The sequence below is a fragment of the Colossoma macropomum genome, unplaced genomic scaffold (assembly GCF_904425465.1).
Source record: "Colossoma macropomum unplaced genomic scaffold, Colossoma_macropomum, whole genome shotgun sequence".
Taxonomy (NCBI): domain Eukaryota; kingdom Metazoa; phylum Chordata; class Actinopteri; order Characiformes; family Serrasalmidae; genus Colossoma; species Colossoma macropomum.
Window position 1 is genome coordinate 1,027,897 of NW_023495545.1, and position 25,333 is coordinate 1,053,229.

At 39.5% G+C, this 25,333-nt stretch overlaps 1 protein-coding gene across 1 annotated transcript in view; it reads left to right on the plus strand.

The window, feature by feature from the left end:
* Positions 1–25,333, plus strand: part of LOC118802366 (limbic system associated membrane protein) — a 329,028-nt gene that overhangs the window by 273,044 nt on the left and 30,651 nt on the right. Inside the window, exon 3 of the mRNA XM_036562884.1 lies at positions 10,898–11,023. Coding sequence (XP_036418777.1) covers positions 10,898–11,023 — 126 coding nt within the window. The remainder of the gene's footprint in view (positions 1–10,897; positions 11,024–25,333) is intronic.

A 25,333-nucleotide genomic window follows, 5' to 3' on the forward strand; every position in this document is an offset into this window, starting at 1 on the left:
GTTTGATCAAACGATCGCAAGTCAAACGGGATAAAGCGCAGTGCCAAGGGTTACCCAGCGTTCATTCACTGAGCGCATGTAGTTTTCCTGTAGTAAAAACCTTGAAACAGTGTTTAAACAACATTTAGAGACCAACATTTTGAAGGTGGGCAATGAAACTAGAAGCTGAGTGGCCAACATTTAATGGCCAAGAAGTAGCAACATTCTACTAATCATGTGAGGAACCATAGTAACCACTTAGCAACACCCTAGCAACAACTTAGGATGCCACAGCAACCACCTAGCAACATCCTAGCAACCACTTAGGATACCATAGTGACCACCCAGCAAACACCTGGGATACCCAACATTCTAACATTAGGGGGTAAAAATTCCAATACCTTTTGTACTTATTATTGAATTTGTGCTGTAGGTAAACAGTGCTTTACTGACTGATGTGATTGACGGTTCTCATTTGTAACACTTCTTAGGCAGTCTGCCGACAGCTGTGAGAGGGGGCTGTCCCCACTCCCCAGTTCGGCCACCTGGATTGTACGTGAGGGGCAATATAGCGGCCTCGCTGCGGAACAGGAGGAAGTGCCCAGGAGGTGGGGCTTGTGTATCATGCGCCGCCCACCACTAATTTGTGGTTCTCTTTCTGCCTTTGTTGTCCTTGAAGGGTTTCGTCCTCACTCGGGGTTCGTGCCGCACCTTCCTGCCAGCTCTCATGGCCGTCATTGGGCCCTGGGGGATGGACGCATAGCACAACTTCATAAGCTCAAATCAATTAAATTATTTTTAAGATAATTTTTGCAAATACCAAAAACGCAGATTGTCAATATCAGCTGGTATCACTGGTCAAATGATGTATCAGTCAGACTCTAAATGAAACTAGGAGAAGCTGCATAATGTCCAAATTAGAATTTAAACAATAGGATATGAGGTTAAAAACAATCACAGCCCAAAGTCAACAACCAGAATCAAATCTAGAATCAATAACTTGAAAAGAGTCAAATTCAGAGTTCATCAATGGGTGAAAACAGTGTTGGCCTTGGATAAAACCTTTATGATATGAGCCAATTTACATCAATGCTATCAAAAGTTCTATCATTCAATACCAAATTTTAATATCTAAGTATTCAGTCTTATCTGTGAGCCAATGCATGTTCCAAAATCTGGGCTGCTGATTGGTTATCTAAATTACATTCCACATGCATCCTTTTAACATCAGTGCTTCTTGAGTAGTCTAAGATCTGTTGTGGTCAATAAATATACCTACAACTTTTCCTACAACTTTTTAAAGTCACGCCCACTTTGTGTCATAGGAACCATTATAATGGGCATTTTTGGTGGCTGTGACATCCCATCAGGCCTGCAGAATGTGCAAATATATGAAAATTAAATGAATAAATAGTAGGAATATTTTAAGCTAAACAAACAATGGACGCCAAGACATAGTTGGCTTTGCCGAGATAAATTAACATGACTCTTTATACATTGTCCTGGAGAGCCTTGAGGCTAAAGTTTAGCATTAACAGTCGCTAAGTTAGTTTAGTTAGCTATTGTATCCTCAAATGGGGAATTCCACCAATTTTTGATCGTTTCTGCATAATGAAATGAGATGTAAACGAGAGATTCAGAGTGGTTTGGTGTGAAATGGTTCAGATGTCTTTACAGTGGTGGTGATAGGAACCAGGGGTCGCCATGACTACAACACAAATATAGACATTTTATTTATTATCGAAAACCACCAAAAAACATGTTGACGATGGCAAAACAATGAGGATTTTTTTTTTTTTCAGGACTATTTTGCCCCACAATGTCCTGGACATACCCCTCTACCGTATATAATTTTAAAAACACATTTCAGGCCTATTATAAAACATAGTCAGGCAGTGAATTCACAACCATTTCATGTAATAACTTGGTGGACGTCTGGTTCCTATCACCACCACTGTGAACAATTCAGACACTGTAGGTATCCCTAGAATTGGGGAATTAAACACCAAACCACTCTGAATGACTTTGTTTACGTCTTAACCATTGAAATATGCCGACACATTGAAAAAACTACGTTCCCTTTCAGTGATAAAGCCGTGTGCCGCCACAGGATGGCATGACAAATTGCAGGAGATGTTTTCCAAGTGGAAAATTTGTCTACGGAGTTGACTTCTCACGTCGCGAAAGGATCTAATTCATTTCAGCTGAGATCAGAGCCGATGCATCATCAGCGCTGACATCCGCAGCGATGTAGAGAACAGATGCGTGAGCGTCGCTAGTCGCACCGTGCAAAGTGACTCGTTGCGGGTGATTTTCCTCCAGTGTTAAAAGGAAGAGACGTTGTTACGCCATCTGTACCAACAAGGTTCCTCCAACATCCGGATAAAACCTTCACGCACATCTGGGAGTACGCCTGGCGCTCGTCTTCCGTCGCTTGTCTGTTCAGCATGACGTCCTTAACGGGAGATGGTTGTCTGTTTTTAAAATGACTCGCAAATGTCTGAAATGAAGTAAACAAGCACATTCTCATGCCTACTTTAGCAACATGCATGTTCACATTCACTTTTGTCACTTATCTCAGTGCTGTCGACCCTGGACGTGCTGTTATGTACATGCGGACGGGTTGAAAACGGTCAAGGAGAGGAGAAGAAAGGTCAAGTGGTTGGATCAGATCTTGCAGTCGTCGACTGCATAGACTGAATATTAAAGCGCCTCTGCATTGTGTGGGGGGATTAAGGGGGTGGGCTGTGAAGGGTTTTACAAATATTTCTCTGTGAGGCCGTTTTGTAAGACCCTGCTTCGGCTTCTGTTCCAATTTCATGCGTGTTAGAGAAGCACATTCACTTTTTTCTTTCCTTATTTCTTTCTATTTCGAGGCAATGCAAGAGAGAGAGAGAGAGAGAGAGAGAGAGGGAGGGAGAGGGGGGGGAGGGAGGAGTTGTGGAGGTGCCGTCTGGGAGAAAGAGGGATGTCGTACAAGGTAAAAAAGTAGAATAAAAGGAGTAGGAAAAAAAAATTAATGAGAGAGAAACAGAGAGAGAGAGAGAGAGTGGAGGAGAGAAATATACATACATACTATATATATATATATATATATATATATATATATATAGAGAGAGAGAGAGAGAGAGAGAGAGAGAGTCAGAGAGAAAGAGAAATAGAAGAGAGAGAGCACGAACAGCGAGAAAGAGGAAGGGAGAGACGGAGAGAGAGAGAGAGACAGAGGGAGAGAGAGAGAGAAATAGAAGAGAGAGAGTGAGAGAAGGGGAAAGGGAGAGAGAGAAATGGGAGTGAGCAAGAGAGAGAGAGAGAGGGAGAAAGAGAAACCAACAGAAAGAAAAGGGAGGGGGGAAGTGAGAAAGAAAAAGAGAGAGAGAAATGGGAGAGAGACACAGTGAATATGTGGTGTTGTGAGTTGTAGTGTATCTGCAGTGGAGGAGGAAGAGGAGATGATGACTCACCGGCAGATCGAGTCGAGCAAGTGAGTGAGTGCGTGAGTGAGGGAGCGAGCGAGCGAGTAAGTGAGCGCAGTGACAGTAAACACATTCATCAGCAGCTCCGTCACACGAGGAGTCCAACACTGACCGTCCAGCGTCCACCTCCTCCAGCTCCTCTGGAGCCGTAACTCACCGCTGAGCGAGAGATTGTCTTTATCGCGTTGGTGGCACACAGCAGCATTGACTTTTAGTTTTAGCGCTATTGACAGAAGCATAAGCCTTAGATACGCTACATGACTTAAAGTGCTAACAAATCTAAAGGTCTGGGTGTCTCACACTTTCTGATCGTTCTGGTGACTGAAATATTTGGGGATTCCAAACTGAGGGACTTATAAGCTTTTGATGAACTGAACCAAACTCTCTTGACTACCTCGCTGTGCTTGTTAATATGGTCCACTTCAAACCTGGCATGTACACTATACAGCCAAAACTGTTGAGTTCAGGTGTTTCAGTCACAGCTAGATCTGCCCCAGACAACTGTAATTGCTATTATTGTGAAATAGAAGCATCTAGGGGCGACAACGGCTCAGCCACAAAGAGGTAGACGACACAAACTCATACAGCCGGCCCACTCAGTGCTGAAGTGCATAAAAATCGCCTATCCTCTGTTGCATCACTCACTAAATAGTTCTAAATTGCGTCATCAGCACAAGAACTGAGCATCAGGAGCTTCACGAAATGGGTTTCAATGCCGAGCAGCTGCGCAGAAGCCTAAGTTCAAGTTTTGCACAATGCCCAGTGTCGGCCGGAGGGGTGTAAAACATGCCACTGCTGGACTCTGGAGCAGTGGAAATGTGTTCTCTGTCAGTCTGGTGATGAATCTTGGTTTGGTGGACACCAGGAGAACATTACCTCCCGGAATGCAGACAGCCAATAGTAAAGTTTGGTGGAGGGGGGATAATGATATATGATAACATCATATACACACTAGGAACTACAGAAATACTGGCTTTTGCTCATATTTTCACAATCTGAGGAGAAAAACGTGAGCAGAAGGAGTGTTTTTTGCTCGTATATTTACATTCTGTAAGTGACTAACTTAGATAGGAGTTTACTCATGAAATTCTAACTAGCTGGGTAGCTAATATCATTGGCATTCATGCTAGAAACAACAGAAAAAGTGGCTTTTTCTAATATTTTCGCACTCTGAGGAGAAAAATGTAAGCAGCTAACCGCTGTGAGAGTTTTGTTAGCTAACTAAGTCACTATTGTTGTTAGCATGTATGCTAGTGGCTAAAAATGAGTGGTGGTTGCTCATACTTTTGCATTTTTGAAGAGAAGGAACTACAGAAGGAGTGTTTTTTGCTCGTATATTTACATTCTGTAAGTGACTAACTTAGATAGGAGTTTACTCATGAAGTTCTAACTAGCTGGGTAGCTAATACCATTAGCATTCATGCTAGAAACAACAGAAAAAGTGGCTTTTTCTAATATTTTCGCACTCTGAGGAGAAAAATGTAAGCAGCTAACCGCTGTGAGAGTTTTGTTAGCTAACTAAGTCACTACTGTTGTTAGCATGTATGCTAGCGGCTAAAAATGAGTGGTGGTTGCTCATACTTTTGCATTTTTGAAGAGAAGTTATGCCCCTTCGTGTGGAGGAGTCGTGGTATAGTTAGCTGGCCTGGCTGTATGTCCATCTGTCACTCTTTCACTGTCATGCATCTTTTTCATTCTCCTGATCCTCACATCACCTTCACCTCGCCCTCATCGCTCACCCACTGACCGCTCTGTTAGCACAAACTGCTAGCCGATGTCACCTCGCACAAAGAGAACTAATAAACCAACAAAAAGCATTAACCATCCCGGAAAAACAAGGCGTCTGCTGCAGGGCCCCTCTCCCTGTCCCTTAGAGTTATGGACGGAGCGTCTCCCAGGCCCCCGCCGAGGCAGAGAGGCCACAGGAGCGGCCATAACTTAGATAACAATCCCCAGCAACGACAATCCAGACGCTCCAGTAATGTCTCCTCGCTGAGTTATAAACCCTGGACTCCGTTCCAGCTCACCAGCCAGGCTGAGTTATCAGTCTCCTGAGCAGGTGAGAGCATTTTTATCCCCCTCCAGATTTCAGCTGTATCACTGACCCTCAGACAGACAATCAAAACTCACAGATCTGTCCAGCTTCTAACATTTGTCTCTAAGCCATAGAAGCCTCAGGTATCAAAGCATGCTGTGATTTTATGCCAGTTATTTCTGACTCATAGCTCATTGAAACAAGTGGAGATTCTGAATTTTCAATCCATTCAATTTGTGCTTATTAGATATTTATTAAGATTTGAATTTAGTCATTTATATCATTATTTCATGGTTCAGTGCAGAAATAGTTAGGCTGGCTTTGCACAGCAAACCTTTCATGCAACTAATTGCATGTTGGAAGTTGCCTGCAACATATTCGGTTACTCCACTAGTCAAATAAAACGGCCAATATTGTTTGATCTGTAGTGTCATTCTTGCAGTATAAACACATCTGTAGCATGTAATCTATTTGCAAGTTAATGGTAACACTTTCTATGAATGTCACCTTGGTAAGCATCTATAAACGCATTCATAACATGTTATAATGCATGCATAAGACATTATAAACAGCTATAAATATTTATAAAAATGCATTATACATTATAGCCATGCTTATTATGCATTATGAATTGTTAACATAATACATTATAAGTACTGATCATAACAAATTATAAGAGCTCATAAGTTGTATTTGTCCACTCTAAGTAAAGTGAAGCGTACTGTACTAAAGCCTCCTCCAGTGTTCAGAGTGAGGTTTCAAGTTGAAGTATTTACTGAAGGATTTACTGAAACACTAAAACATACATAATAAAGCACATTACAGGCTTCAAATGTTAGAGTTTAAACTAGTGCTGCCATCAGTGTTTTACCCAATGTGGGAAAGGTAATGTTCACCACCGTTAGCTTGGTATTTGTCTTTACTTTACGCTCTCCAAGCTGGGACTGACTTCTTTGGCACTGACATTATAACATGGTATTAACACTACTTATAATGCATTATATTACTAATTCATAATGTATAATAAACATGGCTATAATGTGTTATTCAGTGTAATTCTTTTTTGTAAATATTTATAACCATGTTTATAATGCCTTATGAATACATTATAACATGTTATAAATGTGTTTATAGATGCTTACAAAGGCGACATTCATAGAAAGTGTTACCAAGTTAATTTTAAGTAGCATTTTTATGACAAAATGAAAAAATACCAACCTGGCCTCAAGTGATTGAGGAGTATCTCCTTTTCAAGTGTCCAACAGACCATCTCACCTTTCATTTTTTGGTCTCACTTTATTTGGAAAGTCCACTATAGTCCCCTATAGATTATCTATAGATGTTCAAATTGTTAACAAACTATCTGTTGAAACTCAGTTGGTGCTAAACAGTGGTGGGATTAGAGTTAGGATTTGGACCAGGGCAAGGGTTGGGTTTAGGTTTTAGATTGAGGTTTAGGATTAGAGCAGGTTTAGAGTTAAAGAAAATTATGGCCAATTTAGATACTTAGTTCAACATAACTTGAAAGTAAATTTATTATCTACAAAACATATAAAGTGGACTATTCAAATAAAGTGTTGCGTTTTTCAGCCACTGTTTGGATGCAACCCTTTCCAACTGTGATGTTATTGGCTGTTTCAGCAAGTTTCATGAAATTGTGACATTTGCAACTTTTGCGGCTGAGTTTCAAATGAACTGTGCAATTTAGTTTCATGCAGATTTCAAGTAACTATAATTGCATGTAAATTGACTCAGATTTCTTTGCAGTGGTGGTGATAGGAGCCAGGGATCTACAACACAAATATAGCCATTTTATTTACTATCCAAAACCACCAGTGACCCTGCAGATTTCAGCTCTGCCACTAAGATCACTATTGCTGGAGATAAGTGTGACTTCTAAGGCTTAAAGACAAACATTAGAAGGTGGACAGTTCTCTGGGTTTTGTTGGCCTGGCTGAGGGTCAGTGATAGAGCTGAAATCTCACTTCCTAAGGAGACTGATAACTCAGCCTGGCCGTCAAACTGGAACAGAGTCTTCGGACACTGTGTCCTAACAGCAAATGAGTGTTCAAATGTGGTACTGCATCACATCACGAAGCCTTCAGGATGTCTGAGCAACAAACTACATTTAGCTCTGCTGCTCATAGCTGGTGTAGACAGCTTCATTGATTATAATGGGAGCATTTTGGTTTTGTCGTTGTCGCTTGCTAGCGTCGCTGGCTGTCAGGACAAGGTGTTAGTTTTTATATGCACTGTTGATGATAGTAAAATAGTGCTAAAGCTAAAACTGGTGTCTTTCTCCACCATACTTGAGTATTGAAAATTACGTTTTAGGCCTAGACCTTCTCAAAACTGTCATAACACAATGTCTTAGGCATCAGACATTGAATCCATGACCATTTCATGCAATAACTTTCTGTGAGCGAGCTTTGTGAACAATTCTGACTTAGACTTTCTGGAACTTTAGAACGGTTTATTCCACATGAAGCCACTCTGAATGACGTTATTTACATCTTAACCCTTTAATTATGCCTTTATTTGGAAAAGTCTGCGGAATTCCATTGAAAATAAGTTTGTAAAGTAAACTGAATGTACAATTTTGAGCAACCAGCCAAGCATTTGTTGAAGAATTCAACTTAACGGTCACTGCACTATTATGTATATAACTTATTTTATAGTTTCAATGTTTTAAAAGAGTCTGATGTATCCAAACTTTTGACTGGTTCTGTGTAATCCAGTCCTGGGTCAGGGTTCCCACTGTGTCCACCCAACATGCTGACTGGTACAATAACGATATCCCTCTCAAAAGAAAACGGGGCTAAAATTCTGAGGGGGAGCAAAGTGGGGCTAATTGATGCCATTTTAGTCCAATCATCAGCAAAAGCTGAGCACTCTCACAGCTCGAATACCCAGAGGGCATGAAGATGGAGTGGCTGTGTTTTTTCACATGCAAATGGTAAATCAGCACTGACAAAGACAAACGTCACCAGGGTTTTTATTAAAAGTTGATGACTTAATTATAAAATGTCTGTCAAAAATAAACTGATACGTTTAACATCTGCAGTCAGCACCAACAGCAGAACCTCTGATTTCATTTTGTTAGAAATAACAACGTTGTACTTCCACTACCTGGCCACTTTATTGGAAACACTCACATTGTATTTCCTCTAACTGACCACTTTATTAAAAACTTCTACATTGTACTTCCTCTAACTGGCCACTTTATTAGAAACACTCACTTTGTACTTCCACTTACTGACCACTTTATTAGAAAAACCTACACTGTACTTCCTCTACCTGGCCACTTTGTTAGAAACACTCTATCTTCACTTCCACATATTGTCCACTTTATTGGAAACACCCACCTTGCGCTCCTCCTCTACCTTGTACTTACACTAACTGGCCACTTTATTAGAAACACCTACATTCTTATTCCACTGTCTGGCCACTTTATTAGAAACACCTACCTTGTGCTTCCACTCACTGGCCACTTTATTAGAAACACCTACCTTGTACAGATGAGCTTCAGTCTCAAACTGTAGATCGGCAAGGTGGAGCTGCAGGAGAGGGATTTCAATAAGAGAATGTATGGATTGCCTCTTGCTTAGACAAATGAAGTGCTGTCACTCCATCCTTGGTGGTTGCTATTTGTTTTGCTGAATGGTTAAGTGCTGAATCAAGTATGCACAGACCGTCACCTGTTCTTCGGATTGTATCTGTGAAATCAACGCTTTAAGACAAACTTTCCGAGAGGGACCCACGTCGTTGTTATTCTGCATCACGCCTCTGCTAGCTGTGCGCTGAATTAGCGATGCCGCTCGGGAACCGCCATGATGTATTAAACGTCCCCCGCCGAGTGATTGATCGCAGCTGAAATGCTGACCCATGGAGAAACGCTACACCTCTCCTCTCCCGCAGAATATGCACAAGCCTCGCGGCCTCGTCTTTCTTTGTCCGTCGCTAAATCGTGGCGAGGCTAAATCACGCCGGGGGAGCAGAAGCCTTTCATTTATACCACGCTTCTGGGTGATGAATATGCAGGTCCGATCCGAACGTTCATCAAAGCCGTCTCGTCGGTTTGTCTGTGGAAGGTTTATGTTTGCTACGGATGGGCTGCCCTGACTATATCAGCGCAGAGGGGTCCACAGGATTCTCTGTTGACATCTCTGCTGATTGCAGCGTTCATTCAGCACTTCTGCTGTTCCGCTTTGCTCACAGAGAAGGTTTCCCTCAACAGGAAATATCAATGCTAGGCATAAAGAAGTTAAAATCTCATTTGTGAGTGATTAGTGGTGATTTTACGGATTAAACTGCTTGGTTCCGTGCCAGAGAACCACTAGCAGAGTCTCCATTAAAATCTCATTGAGTTCTATAGCTCTGTGTTAAGCATTTAAACATTTCCCTGCTCTCAATCCAGTCCAGCATTACAGCAACCTTCTAAACCTCGCACAAAATTGGTGTTAGAACAAAGTCGGTGTTTCTAATAAAGTGGCCAGTGTGTGGAAGCACAAGGTGAGTGTTTCTTATAAAGTGGTCGGTGAGGGGAAGGACAAGGAAGGTGTTTCTAATATAGTGGCTAGTTAGAGTAAGCACAAGGTCGGTGTTTCTAATAAGGTGACCAGTGAGGGTAAGGACAAAGGCAGTGTTTGTAATAAAGTGGCCAGTTAGAGCAAGTCCAGGGTAGGTGTTTCTAATAAAGTGGCCAGTTAGAGGAAGTCCAGGGTAGGTGTTTCTAATAAAGTGGCCAGTTAGAGGAAGTCCAGGGCAGGTGTTTCTAATAAAGTGGCCAGTTAGTATAAGTTGAAGGGAGGTGTTTCTAGTTGTTTGACCAGTAAGTGGAAATACCAAGTAGGTGTTTCTAATAAAGTAGCCAATGAGGGCAAATACAAGGTTGGTGTTTCTAATAAAGTGGCCAGTTAGAGGAAGTCCAAGGTAGGTGTTTCTAATAAGGTGGCCAGTTAGAGGAAGTACAAGGCAGGTGTTTCTAATAAAGTGGCCCACGAGGGCAACTGCAAGGTGTTTCTAATAAAGCGGCCAGGGAGATTACACTAAACCAGAAGCCAGTTTATTTATAAGTTACCGTGAAGCAAATGTGAAGTTGCCTGCAGTCATCTTATGCAATACTTGCTTAATATTGAATTGTGTAATCTTTTCTCTGGTGTCAGCTTCAAGATTGAATTTATGTTGCACTTAAGTCTTTTTTCACATCAGGTCGGTGTCATATCTTCTAAGAGCTATTATTTATCACATTATGAGAACACATACCTTCGACGTCTACTAAAGAGGCTGTGAACCATCTGCCAGTCTCTGGGGAATACATCTACGCTCCGTGGTGTCTCCCTGCTCAAGTTAATTTAGTGACATTGTTCTATTTGATGTGCTAACTTTTGTTTTATTTTCTCTCCTTCAGTTCCCGCCAACATATACAGAGTTTCGGAGGACATCACTGTGAACGAAGGCAGCAACGTCACGCTGAGCTGCCTCGCTAACGGCAGGCCGGATCCCTCCATCACCTGGAGGCTGCTCAATCCATCAGGTGAGGGTGTGTTTAAACAATAGTTCCAGTACTATACCTGCTTCTTTAGTTTGCACTGGAGTCTATGAGGCTAATATATGTAGTACTGGGAGCTTATACCCCACCAATTAGCATCGTGCTAACTGCATGCCTAAATCATCAAGTATAGGGGAACATATATATGACCCTGTAATGTGCTTAAGCATTATTAAATCAATAGTTCGTAATTTACTAGCTTATTACTATGTCATTAAGCAGTAATTAGTATGAGACAAGCATTTTCCAGATGACTTTGTTTATTATACATAATAATCTTGTGCACAACATGTTAGGTGTCCATTATTATGTCCTTATTAACCCTTAGGAGTTCAAAGCTGTTAAATACATTAAGCCATTAACTACTAATTAACTAGCTGATTATTACTACTTTAATAAGCATCAACTAAGTTGTAATAATAATGTTCCAGATCTGTATTACCTTTACAACCTTGTCAACAACGTTAGGTGTCAATTGTTATGCCCTTATTAAGCCTTATTATTCCTATTGTTTTTAAAAAATGTATCAAGTGAACAACTGTTATTTACCTGGCTGCTTATTACTAAATTATTAAGCAGTAACAAGAGTGAAATAAGCATTTTTTTGAGGATTTATTTGTGTATTATGTATCATAATCTTCTAAACAACATATAAGCTGTCCATTATTATGCCCTTCTTAAGCCTTATTGATAGATCAATAGCTACTGATCAGTTGGCTGCTTATTATTACATTATTAAGCAGTAACTGACAGGAAAAGTATTTTCCTTGCATGTTTATTTTTGCATTATATTGCACATGTAAGGTATCCATGATTGTGTCCTCATTAAACCTCATCAATGCAACAGCTGTTAAATAACCAAGCAAATAATTACTAATTAACTGTCATCTTATTACTACTTTATGAAGCAATAACTAAGGTGAAATAAGCTTCACCTTAGTTACTGCTTAATAAAATAGTTATAAGTAGTTGTTTAATTAGTACCTATTGGCTTGATAAGTTATTTAGTAATGGACTTCTAACATGTTCACAGGATTGTGTTGTATAATACACAAGTAAAAGGGCTCTGGAAAGTGTTGCTTAACCTTAGTTACTGCTTAATAAAGTAGTAATAACAGCCACTTTTTGGATATTAGCATGATGGCTTAATTATGGACATCTAACATGTTCTCAAAATTACAATGAAATATACACCAATCACAGGGCTCTGGAAAATGCTTACTTCACCTTAGTTACTGTTTCATAAAGTGGTAATAAGCAACCACTTCATTATTAGCTATTGGCATAATACTGGATCCATAAGGTTTAATAATGTACTTTAACATATTCAGAAGATTGGGACGTATAAGACACAAAGAAAAGGGCTCTGAAAAGTGCTTCATTCATATTTGTTACTGCTTAATAAAGTAGAAATAAGCACCCACGTTATTATTAGCTATTGGCATGACATTGGATTCATAAGGCTTAATTATGGACATCTAACATTTTCACAGATATACACCAATAACAGGGCTCTGGACAGCGCTTACTTCACCTTAGTTACTGCTTAATATAGTAGTAATAAGCAACCTCTTCATTATTAGCTATTGGCATGGTATTGAATATTGGATTCATAAGGCTTAATAATGGACTCTAATGTTTTCAAGATTGTGATGTATAATACACAAATAAAAGGGCTCTGGAAAGTGCTTTCTTCACCTCATCATGCTTAATAAAGTCGTAATAAACAGCAACTTAATTTTCAGCTATTATTGAATATTGGATTCATAAGGCTTAATAATGGACTCTGGACTCAAGATTGTGATGAATAATACACAAAAGTGCTATGGAAAATGCTCACTTCATTTCAGTTGTTGCTTAATAATGCTTGTAAATAAGTTATTATTGGCTTAATAAGTTATTGGATTGATAAGACTTTATAACAGCATAATAATGCACACCTAACATCTTCACAGCATTTATAGATAACAGAATGTCATACAGCACCAGAAACCACATAAGCAAGTCTATTTGATATGAAGTGTCTTGGCTGATCAGTTACATGTGAGCGTAAGGAGTAAAATTGTGTAAATTTGATTTTTTTGGCAAACTACTAAAAAAGTCCGTGTCGGAGGCTCTGAGGCTCTGAGACAGATTGTTTTTCAAAGGGAATGGATTAGGTACATTTGATCTGACTCGAATTGATAATCTCAAAGAGTTCTTTCAGAGACAAAGATCAGCTCTTAACATCAGATTAAACTTCTGCGCTTCTGTTTCAGAGGAACAAAGTACTTCTGAAAAGTTTACTCTACAGTGGTGGAGATGCAGGTTTGGTGAAGAACATTTCTTTTGCGTTCTGACAAATATTTTGTTGTTTTAATGAACACTGTGTATGTTTCCTGATCTTTTTCGCTGCGCCATGTATGCACGAGGAACATTCGGTGTTTGAATCCCCAGGATGGTGGGAATTTGGCGCCTGGAGCCTGTGACAGATTATATTTCCTCCAGCATTTGACGGCAGCTGGCTTTAGCTCGCTAATGAATGTGTTTATTTGCTAAGGAACAGGAGAACGCCTGAAGCTGTCTAGATTGATTACCACAGCACTTTGGGGGTTTTATTGCTGAGTTTTGGGAACGCTGGGTGTTGAGGATGTGGGACATGTGCACTCTCATGGGTATTTGGCAGTCTGTGTATGGATTAGTGTGCTAATAACATGTTAATAGATTGTTGATTGCATGTTAATAACACAATCATGTATTAATTAATTGCATTAGAATTTATGACAGTTTTAGCACTGTTAATGGATGGCACACTGAATGCTGCTATGATAGAATCCTTTTTTCTTGCCCTCTCATTCAGTGGCTTTTAAAGCGATGCCTTCACCTTCAGAAGACTAGACAGTTCTTGTGAAGCCACAAACTCCAGTTTGACTTGAGAGCCTCCACTCTAATAAGCTGGTGATGCTTGTTTTGTCCACTCTAATAGCTTCAATAAAATGCTCTACTTTGTAAATGTAAAAAAAAATCTAATCAAATTTAAAGGAGAGAGGCTTGAAAACATTTACTAAATTAGAAAAAGCATTAGGGAACCTTAACAACCACCCGGGATACCATAGCAATGGCCAAGCAACACCTATAGCAACCACCTGAGATACAATACAAGTGGTGTAGCAACACCTTAGCCACCATCTGGGATACCATAGCAATGCCCTAAGCAACACCTTAGCAACCACTTGGAATGAAATAGCAATGGTCTTGGAACATCTTAGCAACCATCTGGGATAACATATGAAGAGCCTAGTAACACCTTAGCAAGCACTTGAGATACAAAAGCAGTGACCTAGCAACACTGTAGCTATCACTTGGGATGACATAGCAATGGCCAAGCAACACCAATAGCAACCACCTGAAAGACAATAGTAATGGCCTAGCAACACATGAGCCACCATCTGGGATACCATAGCAATGCCCTAGTAACACCTTAGCAACCACCTGGGATACCATAGCAATGGCCAAGCAACACTGATAGCAACCACCTGGGATGCAATAGTAATGCCCGAGCAATACCTTAGCAAACATCTGGGATTGCATAGCAATGGCCTAATAACACTACCACCTTGGATTCCATAGCAATGGTTTTGCAACATAACAACTATCTGGAATAACACAGCAACAGCCTAGCAACACCTTAGCAAGTGCTTGAGATAGCATAGCTGCAACCTAGGAACACTTCAGCAATCACTTGGGATAAAATAGCAACAGCCTAGCAACACCTTAGCAACCACCTGAGATTTCATGACAAAGGCTTTGTCAAGGCAACTTAAAGTTTGTTCACAAGCTTTCTCTTGTTTTCATCATTACAGTTTTTTTTTACCCTCCCATATTTTGCCCTTACAATTAACTCTTACCAGAGTAGGTGGGTCAGCAGCTAACAGGTTAACAGGCTCCTCCAATAATTTTCTGTGACCAGCTTTAAGTTCAGGACAGTTTCGATTGGTCTATTCATCATAAAATTTTGATATGGTGTAAACAGCAGCTGACTGGGTTTTTTTTTGGTGATAATATTTCAGAATAAGTTACTTGAATGCCAGTTAAGGGTTTCAAGCTTGAAAAAACTGCTATTAGAAGTGAATATACACCACTGCTAGCCTGGTGCTAACTAACATCACAAAGCTCTTTGAGGTGCTAATGGAAATTAGTGTAATGCTAGCAATGATAATGTAAAAAAAAAACATTTACAAAGTGAATTGCATGGATAATAACAGATATGACTGGAACATGCTTATGATTTCACAACCATCTGGACGCAAACAGAATTAAATAAGAATTTAATTAGATACAAATTTAGTTAGAAAAAGAAACAGCTGAGTGGCTGACAAGAAGACACTTGGGCCTAATTGGCCTTTTCTCAATGAATTTATTAAAGAATATTTATTTGTCAACAGGCAAGTATGAGCAGCCCCTTGTTACAAAATAAAAGCCCTTAAGGAGTAAAAAACCAAATTACGCCACTGAAAGAATTAGAAAGATAAGATAAAGCATAAAATGAATAAAGGACATTTACACAGACATAAAAAGTCATCAAGTAAACAAAAGTTAGAGAAGAGTGTTAGAAATAAATAAAAGGTTGGTGAAAAAAATCATTTAAATAACAGTATGATGAGTGCTAATTAAATGCTGCAATAAAATGATAGGTTGTTTTTTGTGTGAAGCTAATAATAGAGGCTATGTGAGGAACATGGAGGATTACTGAGGTTTAATGAAATCTGTGAAGCGTAAAAGGAAAAGCTGCTTCTCCACTTTTCTTCATCTGTCAGATGTTCAGAGATATATGAAGTTACCGAGTTGTTTATGCAGTGTTCTGAGATCATCCTTGCACATTTTTAACAAATACAGAGTACGGTTTAAAAATCTCTGTAACTTGAAAAGACATTAAAGATTTAAAATAAAAATACCAGAAAAAAGCCCAAAATAGAGGTGAATACAGCAGAGTATCATATTAAGCCCAAAATAGTGCACTATATAGTGAATAAAGTATATCATTTAAAGCCCAAAATAGTGCACTATATAGTGAACACAGTATATGATATAAAGCCCAAAATAGTGCACTATATAGTGAACACAGTATATGATATAAAGCCCAAAAAAGTGCACTATATAGTGAATACAGTATAATATCATATAAAGCCCAAAATAGTACACTATATAGTGAATACAGTATAATATCATATAAAGCCCAAAATAGTGCACTATATAGTGAATACAGTATAATATCATATAAAGCCCAAAATAGTACACTATATAGTGAACACAGTATATGATATAAAGCCCAAAATAGTGCACTATATAGTGAATACAGTATAATATCATATATAGCCCAAAATAGTGCACTATATAGTGAATACAGTATAATATCATATAAAGCCCAAAATAGTGCACTATATAGTGAATACAGTATAATATCATATATAGCCCAAAATAGTGTACTATATAATGAATGCAGCATAGTTTCATATATAGCCCAAAATAGTGCACTATATAGTGAATACAGTATAATATCATATAAAGCCCAAAATAGTGCACTATATAGTGAATACAGTATAATATCATATAAAGTCCAAAATAGTGCACTATATAGTGAATACAGTATAATATCATATAAAGCCCAAAATAGTGCACTATATAGTGAATACAGTATAATATCATATAAAGCCCAAAATAGTGCACTATATAGTGAATACAGTATAATATCATATATAGCCCAAAATAGTGCACTATATAGTGAATACAGTACAGTATCATATATGTGAATACAGAATAGTATCAACAGTATTTCCATCCCCTCTAATAGTGTTCTACTTAGTGCTCCAATGTGATGAATATTGATTAGAGGGAGATTTCAGTTCACTATAAGTGTTCTATACAGTGCTCCAGTGGGTAAGGTGATTTGGGACCAATTCAAACTCAGACTGTCTGTGGGTTTTTCCCCTGATCTTTACTGATTAAATACATTTCCAGTCTGGAGGTACATAGAAAGTAGAATATTTTTAGGCATAATTAAGAAGAAGTCTGTGCGTGAATGAAAGTAAAAGCAAAGTTAAAGTCAAATAAAATACATAATGAAAAGCAAATAAATAAAAGGCGTCTCCCACTCTCAGATAAAAGACACTAAAACTACACATTAAAAACAGTCTCCAGATAGCTGTGTGGAGGGTGCCAATAATTGTGGAAGGGAAGGTGTTGAGTGCTGATGATAAAGCGGCTGTAATGTATTTTCTATTTGGAGTGTGTGTGTGTGTGTGTGTGTGTGTGTGTGTGTGTGTGTGTGTGGTCCCTCTGGCTGCTGCTTCAGCTAGTGAAACACTTTCATCCAGCATGTTATCAGAGTGTGTGTGGCTGCTTGGTGGTTAACACTGTGTGTGTATGTGTGTGGTTGTGGTGGGGGGGGGAGGCGTTGAGGGGGTGCTTGTGTGGTTGGAGAGGTGTTTAGTGGAGGGGAGTTGACTTTGATGAGTGAGGAGGCAAGAATTAAAGGATAAATTTGGTCCACTTTGGGGGCGGTCACCGGGGTCTGCAGGTCTATAGATAAACCTACCTGCAGTGTGTGTGTAGGTGCGTTTGTTTTTATATACTTTTGGGACAAAATGTTCTAACTTTGTACTAAAATCAAAAATAGATTGTTAAAAATTATTATTAAAATAGGTTATTATTACATATTATGGCCACATGTTATTATTACTTATAGATTCTAACGTGTATATGTCTATATATATATGTACATGTATATCCTACCCATATCTGCTGTATGTGAAGAATATGTCCTGATGTCCTAAAAAGCTATAAAAACAAACACATGTGTGCCCCTGAATCTGCGTTAGATGTTCTGAAAGAGGATGTGGATGGTGTGCGATATTGATCCCAGAGTTGTGTGTGTGTGTGTATGCGTTCATGTATGTCATTGTGGTGGTGTGTGTGGGTGTGTGTTATCATTGTCTGAAGCCCTGAAAGAGTGGATCGATTCTGAGTGTGTGTACTGATAAGCAGTTTGCTTCATGGTGGGTGATGTGAAGAAAGGTCACTAAAGGTCTATAGCACTGGGCTTTGAAAGTGGTCAACTGAACGTCACACTTTTCTGACCAAACGTTCCAGATCCAGTTCAGTATCACAGGTGTAGGTGCTGATATACCCTTATAGTCTGATATAGTTTATTATCTATTAGTTTTGGCCTGTAGACGAGCAACATGAGCATGAATTCGTTCACAAAGCCATGCGTTTACTCACCGCACTGTTGCTGGGGCGTCTTTAGGTATAACTCTGTTTAAGAGCTTCACAGTCTTGTATAAATCCATATTTTTAATGATAATAAGTTATAAAAATCATTTATTGTTGTTGTTGTTCAAAATAACCACATTATAGAAGAAGCTTTATTAAAAATGCCTGCATTGGTGGGATTTCCAGTACTGTGGTAAAGCTTGTCAGGTTGCTGGAGAAATCTCCACATGTGGTTGGCACAGGTGGTCCTCATTCAAAAAGATAGAATTCTGGTTTTATTTCAGTGGAAAAAACTGCCTAATGGCTGCCAAGTGGACAGACTCCACAGGTGGTTGGTATTGCAGGAAAGGGGGTGCCCAAAAGTGATGAATCTCATAGAACCCAAGCTGACCAATAACCTTCTTTGCCTGTTCTTTAAGCTCCTTCCAAAGCTGGTCAGCTCACTTGGACTGAGGAGATGTGTACGCCTAATATTTCTACCACATGTCCAGGCAAAAGTGGTCAGCGCTAACAATTAGAGTCATTAGAGTGTCTCGCATGCAAGTGGAGATGTTAGCATGTACAAATCCAGGACAAGCCAGAAATGTGTGTTATTTGAGTCAAATAAAACAATGAATGTGATTTTTGGCCATTTCTACCACTGATATCAAATATGTTCTTGAAACAAGATCATCATTGTTTTACTGGTTGGTTTTCCAGCACTGTAGTCAAGCATGGCAGGTCGGAGTTACTGGAGAAAGCAAGTGGTTGGTACTGCAGTAGAGCGAAGAATCTCATAGAATCTCATAGAACCCAAGCTGACCAACAAGCTTCTTTGACTGTTCTTTGAGCTCCTCCCAAAGCTGGTCAGCTCACTTTGATTGAGGAGATGCGTACGCCTAATATGTCCACCACATGTCTGGGCGAAAGAGGCCAGCTCTAACAGTTAGATCATCACTGTTTCATCGGTGGGAATTCCAGTGCTGTGGTGAAGCATGGCAGGTCGGAGTTACTGAAGAAATCTCCACGAGTGGTTGGTACTGCAATAAAGGGGGCGCCAAAGAGCGATGAATCTTGTAGAACCCAAGCTGACCAATAAGCTTCTTTGACTGTTCTTTGGGCTCCTTCAAAAGCTGGTCAGCTCACCTGGACTGAGGAGATGTGTACACCTAATATTTCTACCACATGTCCAGGCTAAAGTGGTCAGCTGTAATAATTAGAGTCATTAGAGTCATTATGGAAATCCTGACCTGAAGCAGGTCGGAGTTACTGGAGAAATCTCCACAGGTGGTTGGCACAGGTGGTCCTCGTTCAAAGAGATGGAAATCTGGTGGAAATAACTGCCCAGTATGGCTGCCAAGTGGACAGACTTTCCTATAAAGGCCTAGATACCTCACCGGCTGAAGTTGTAATATAGCTTATGTTCTAACATGAGTGGTCATGTTATAGTGCTTGGTGACTTTGTCCTCAACTGGAAGAGTTATTAGCTGTTCAGAATTAGCAAGGTTAGGTTTCTCACTAAGATTGGTGGTTCTCTAAGGGTTCTTTAGTAAAGAAAATGGTTCTTTGTAGAACCATGAACACCCAATAACCATTTGTATGCTTAAAGAGTTTTTGACTTCATGACATGGTTCTTCAGATTGGTGGAGATTGGCTATATATGGTTCTACATTGAAACTTTTTGAAAAGGGTTCTATATAGCAACAAAAAAAGGGTTCTTCTGTTCCAAGCTTGACATCGTAACAATAGCAAAACCCTTTTTGGTTCCATATAAAACACATTCTCCATCAATTTGAAGAATCATTTCATGACGCAAAGAATGCCTTAAGCATGCAAATGGTTCTTTGAGTGTACAGAACCATTGTCTTTACTAAAGAACCATCTCTTTTACAGTTCTGATCATTTTTAGGCAATTCTGGTGGACAATAAGTGACAAAATGATACAGATTTAGTCAGAAAAGAATGAGTTTGTTCTCTTTGCTTTCCTAGCTTTATATCCAGTTTTGCTAGCAGTAGAAAATAACTAGCTCTAGGCAAATTCTCAAGTGTGCTTGCTCATCTAGAACGTGGGCTAATGCAGCAGGGTCATATCATTAGGGATGAACCATATCCAAGTATCACACCAATAGCTATATTATGATTTTAGGCCATTTTTCTGCAGCCAAGAAACTCTGGGGGAAGCCTGCTGGTATGAATGACTGTAAATGAGTGCAAATGATTTTGATTTGTGAACGTGGATTCGGTTTGGCATCTGGCCCGCTGCTCCCCACTCGTCTCTTGCACCTGTCAGGTGTGTTTTGATGCTGCCGTTGCCGCCCCAGAGCTGCTGGGCACGCGGCTGCGCATCTTTGGACGACAGGCTTTTAATTAGGCTCCTAATTAGGGGCTGCAAGAAGGCAGTTGAGAGCAATTAAGCTCGGATCAGCCCCGGAAGACCGCGGAATGACAACACTCTTACAGTCACATTAATGCATGTAACAAGTTCAGTAGTCGCTACACTATCTGAGTTAGATTAACATGAACACTTTAGCTCTAAGGAGACTTCAGGTGACATAAACAACACATAAAACATGCACTGAATATATTAGAAACCTCTCTCTCATAGCTGCATATTGCTTGATGCAGAGTTTGTGCTAGCCATCCTCTAGTCCTTCATTAATGGTCAGTTTCTGACCACAGAGATGCTCTTGGCTGGATTTCTTTGACCAGCAAAGTGGAAGTACAAGGCAGATGTTTCTAATAAAGTGGCCAGTTAGTGTAAGTACAAATTGAGTGTTTCTAATAAAGTGGCCAGTTTGTACAAATACAAGTTGAGGAACGCGACGTGTGTCGTCAGATCCCTCCTTAAAACACAGACACACACACACACACACACACACACACACACACACACTCGGAGTGTGATTTCCTCAAATCCACCCGGAGTGTGCGGGTCACAGGGTTACCTCTGAACATGCTGCTCTCCTGTCGAACAGCAAGAGCAACACACACACACACACACACACACACACGCACAGAACCTGTCACAGCAGCTCAGCTTCACCTGACACAGAGAGAGAGAGAGAGATGTAATTTGAGAGAGAGAGAGACAGGCAACATGGTGAAGAGAGAGATAGAAAGAGAAAGAGAAAGAGAGAGAGAGAGAGATTTATCCAGGATTTATATTTAGTATATTGCCTGTAGAGACAGTAAGGAGAGAGAACAAAAGAGAAAGAGAGTTAGAAGACAGAAAGAGACAACCAAAAAGAGAGAGAGTGGGAAGATGGGGCAAAAGAAAGAGTGAAAGAGAGAGGAAGAGAGTGAGAGAAAGAGAGAGGGGTCAGGACTGAATGGTAGCCTGTCTCGGACTGACTCAGACGTACTGTCATTTACATACTGAGCTGTTGTCCAGCAGGTGGCCACTCAGCCAGCCAGTCTCACACCTTTCTCCTTTCTCATTTCTCCTGGGAAAGAATATCAGTCAACCTAGTGAGAAATTGTAGAATGTGAGCACGGGTGTAGATGTTTCTAATAAAGTGGCCAGGTAGTGGAAGCACAAGGTAGCCGTTTCTAATAAAGTGGCCAGTGAATTAAAGCACAAGGTAGGTGTTTCTAATAAAGTGGCCAGTGAGTGGAAGTACAAGATAAGTGTTTCTAATAAAGTGGCCAGTGAGTGGAAATACAAGGTAGGTGTTTCTAATAAAGTGGCCAGTGAGTAAAAGCACAAGGTAGGTGTTTCTAATAAAGTGGCCAGTGAGTAAAAGCACAAGGTAGGCATTTCTAATAAAGTGGCCAGGTAGTGGAAATACAAGGTAGGTGTTTCTAATAAAGTGGCCAGTGAGTAAAAGCACAAGGTAGGTGTTTCTAATAAAGTGGCCAGTGAGTAAAAGCACAAGGTAGGTGTTTCCAATAAAGTGGCCAGTGAGTAAAAGCACAAGGTGGGTGTTTCTAATAAAGTCTTATGAAAGGCTGCTTTGGTTTTTTTCCCCTTGACATAACTGAAAGGTGCCTAACAGTGAATGGGAGCTAGCAGTGGTTAGCGTGGCCATGAGACGCTCGTGTAAACTGTTGACCTGAGGCCTGGGTTTGCCTTTTATATGAACATGAAAACCCATAAATAGCCCTGGAAGAGCTTATCCTGGGTCAGCGCTGTTACTGTAGGGTCCAGGAGACATGAGGGTCTGAAAGCAAGAGCAGGGATTGGATTTGAAGTTGGCTGTATTACACTGCAGCTCATGGGTAAATACACAAAGCCCATCGCAGGGACCTGGGGCTCGTTCACTCATCTATAAGTGATGAACAGCTCAGAGGTTCAGTCGCACAGATATAGCATGATTTCAGCTCAATCCTGACCTCAGAGACGAGCTCGGTGTGTGTGTGTGTGTGTGTGTGTGTGTGTGTGTGTGTGTGTGTGTGTGTTACGTGGAGTAAAGAAGAAGAGATAAGAACTATAATAGACCAGAATGGTATTTAATGAAATGCAGTGGACAACAATGAAATGACATGCAATGGACTGACATAGTGTGGAATGAAATGGTATTCTATAGAATTTAATTTGCAAACTGGAATTGCACTAAACTGAACTGAAGTAAATTAGACTAGAATGACGAATATAGTGGAATGCAGTGGTAGACACTGGAGTGGCATTCAGTAGAGAGTAATAAAATGGAATAAAACAGAGTAGTGGAATGCAATAGAATGAAATGGCATGAATAAATGGAATACATGCAGTAATGAACACAATCCCATGCAGTCCAATAAAATGAAATAGAATAGAATATACTGAAACATAATGTAAGGAAGTAGGATATAACAGAATCTAATAGAATAGAATGGAATGCAGTACAATTTAATGTAATAACATTGTAGGCAATAGAATGGAATGGAAAAGAATGTAAAAATAAATGCAATGCAGTAGAACATAATAAAATGGAATGGAATGAAATGGAATAGAGTAGAATGGAATGGAGTACAGAAGACTGGAATGGGGTCTGAAATAGAACTGAATGAAAGAGTGCATTGGAATAAAACGCAACAGGATGGACTACAGTAGAACAGAATGGAATGAAATAGGGAAACCTGGAATGGGGTCTGGAATAGATTGGAATGGAATAGAATTGAATGAAAAGTAGAAGGGAATATAATGCAACGGAATGTGCTACAGCATAATAGAATGCAATGCAATAGACTGGAACAATACAGAATGCAATAGAGCAGAATGGAATGCAATAAAGTACGATGGATTAGGATGGACTGGCATAGAATGGAAAAGAAAGCAATGCTCTGGAACTTAGTGGAATAAAATACAGCAGAGTAGAATGGAAGTCAATATAATCTAATGTAATAAAAGTTCATGCAACACTGGAATAGAAATGGATTGAAGCAGATTAGACTAAAGAATGAAACAGACTGAAATTCAGTGGAAGGTTTTGGAGTACAATGCAATTGATGTACAATAGATGACACAGTAGAATGGAAAACAATAAAATGGACTGGAATGGAATGTAATGCTATAGAAGTACATGGAACAGAATAAATATAATAGAAAAGAATAAAATGTACTGGAGTTGAATACAATAAAATAGAGTAGAATAGAATGCAGTAGGTTTTACTGGAGTAGAATGGAATGCAATAGAATAAAAATGGAATGGAATAAATGGAATGCAATGCAATGCATTGGAATGGAATAGAATATAACTGAATCTGAGAGCAGGCGTTGGGATTGGATTTGATGTCTGCAGCTCATGGGTAAATACACAAAGCCCATCACAGAGACCTGGGGCTCTTCCACATATCTGTAAGTGATGAACAGCTCAGAGGTTCAGTCTCACAGGTACAGCATGATTTTAGCTGTGTGTGGTATGTGGAATAAAGAAGAAGAGATAAGAACAGAGCAAAACAGACTATGATAGAATTAAATGGAAAGTATGAATGGAAGGCAGTGAAATGAACACAACTAGAGGAAATAGCATAGAAAGAAATGGAGTTCAATAGAATTTAATGGAATAATATTTAATGCAAAACAATTAACTGGAATTGCATTAAATTGACTTGACGTAATTTAGAGTAGAATGGAACAAACTGGAATGCAATGGAAGACATCGGAGTGGCATACAATAGACTGGAACAGAATAGAATGGAATCTAATAGAAATTAATGCAATAGAGCAGAATGGAATGTAATACTGTAGAATACTGTGGAATAGGATGGACTGGCATAGAATGTAAAAGAAAGCAATAGTCTGGAACACAGTGGAATAAAATACAGCAGAGTAGAATGGAAGTCAGTATAATCTAATGTAATAAAATTTAATGCAATGCAATAGACTGGAATAGAAGTGAACTGAAGCAGACTAGATTAAAATGAAACAGAATGGAATTCAGTAGAAGGTACTGGAGTGGAATGCAATAGACAATCACAATGAAATGACAGAGGGAAATAGAAAACAATGCAGTTGAACGGAATAGAACGTTTTAAATACAATAGACTGGCATATAATGGAATGCTTTGGAATGAAATGGAATGGAATAAATAGGATAAAATAGAATATAAGGTACTGGTGTTGAATGGAATGTAATAGAGTAGAAGGGAAAGCATATTAGTCTGGAATGGTATGGAATGGCACAGAGTAGAATGGAATATAGTACAGTAGAATGGACAGGAACAGAATGGGACACAACACAGTGGACCATAATAAAGTGAAATGGAGTGGAATGAAAAGAGTAGAATAAAATTGAATAGAGAAGCCTGGAATTGGGTCTAGAATAAAATGGAATGGAATGAAAGGGAATGCAATGCAGTGGACCACAATAAAATAGAATGGAATGAAATAAAATAGAATAGAATAGAATAAAAATAGAAATAGAATGGCATGGAGTGCAGAAGACTGGAATAGGGTCTGAAATAGAATTAAGTGAAAGAGTAGATTGGAATATAATGCAATGTGCTACAGTACAATAGAATGGAAAGGAAAGTAGAAATCTTGGATGGTACGGAATGGCACAGAGTAGTAAGGAATATAGTGCGGTTGAACGGACAGGAACAGAATGGAATGCAATGCAGTGGACCACAATAGAATGGAATGGA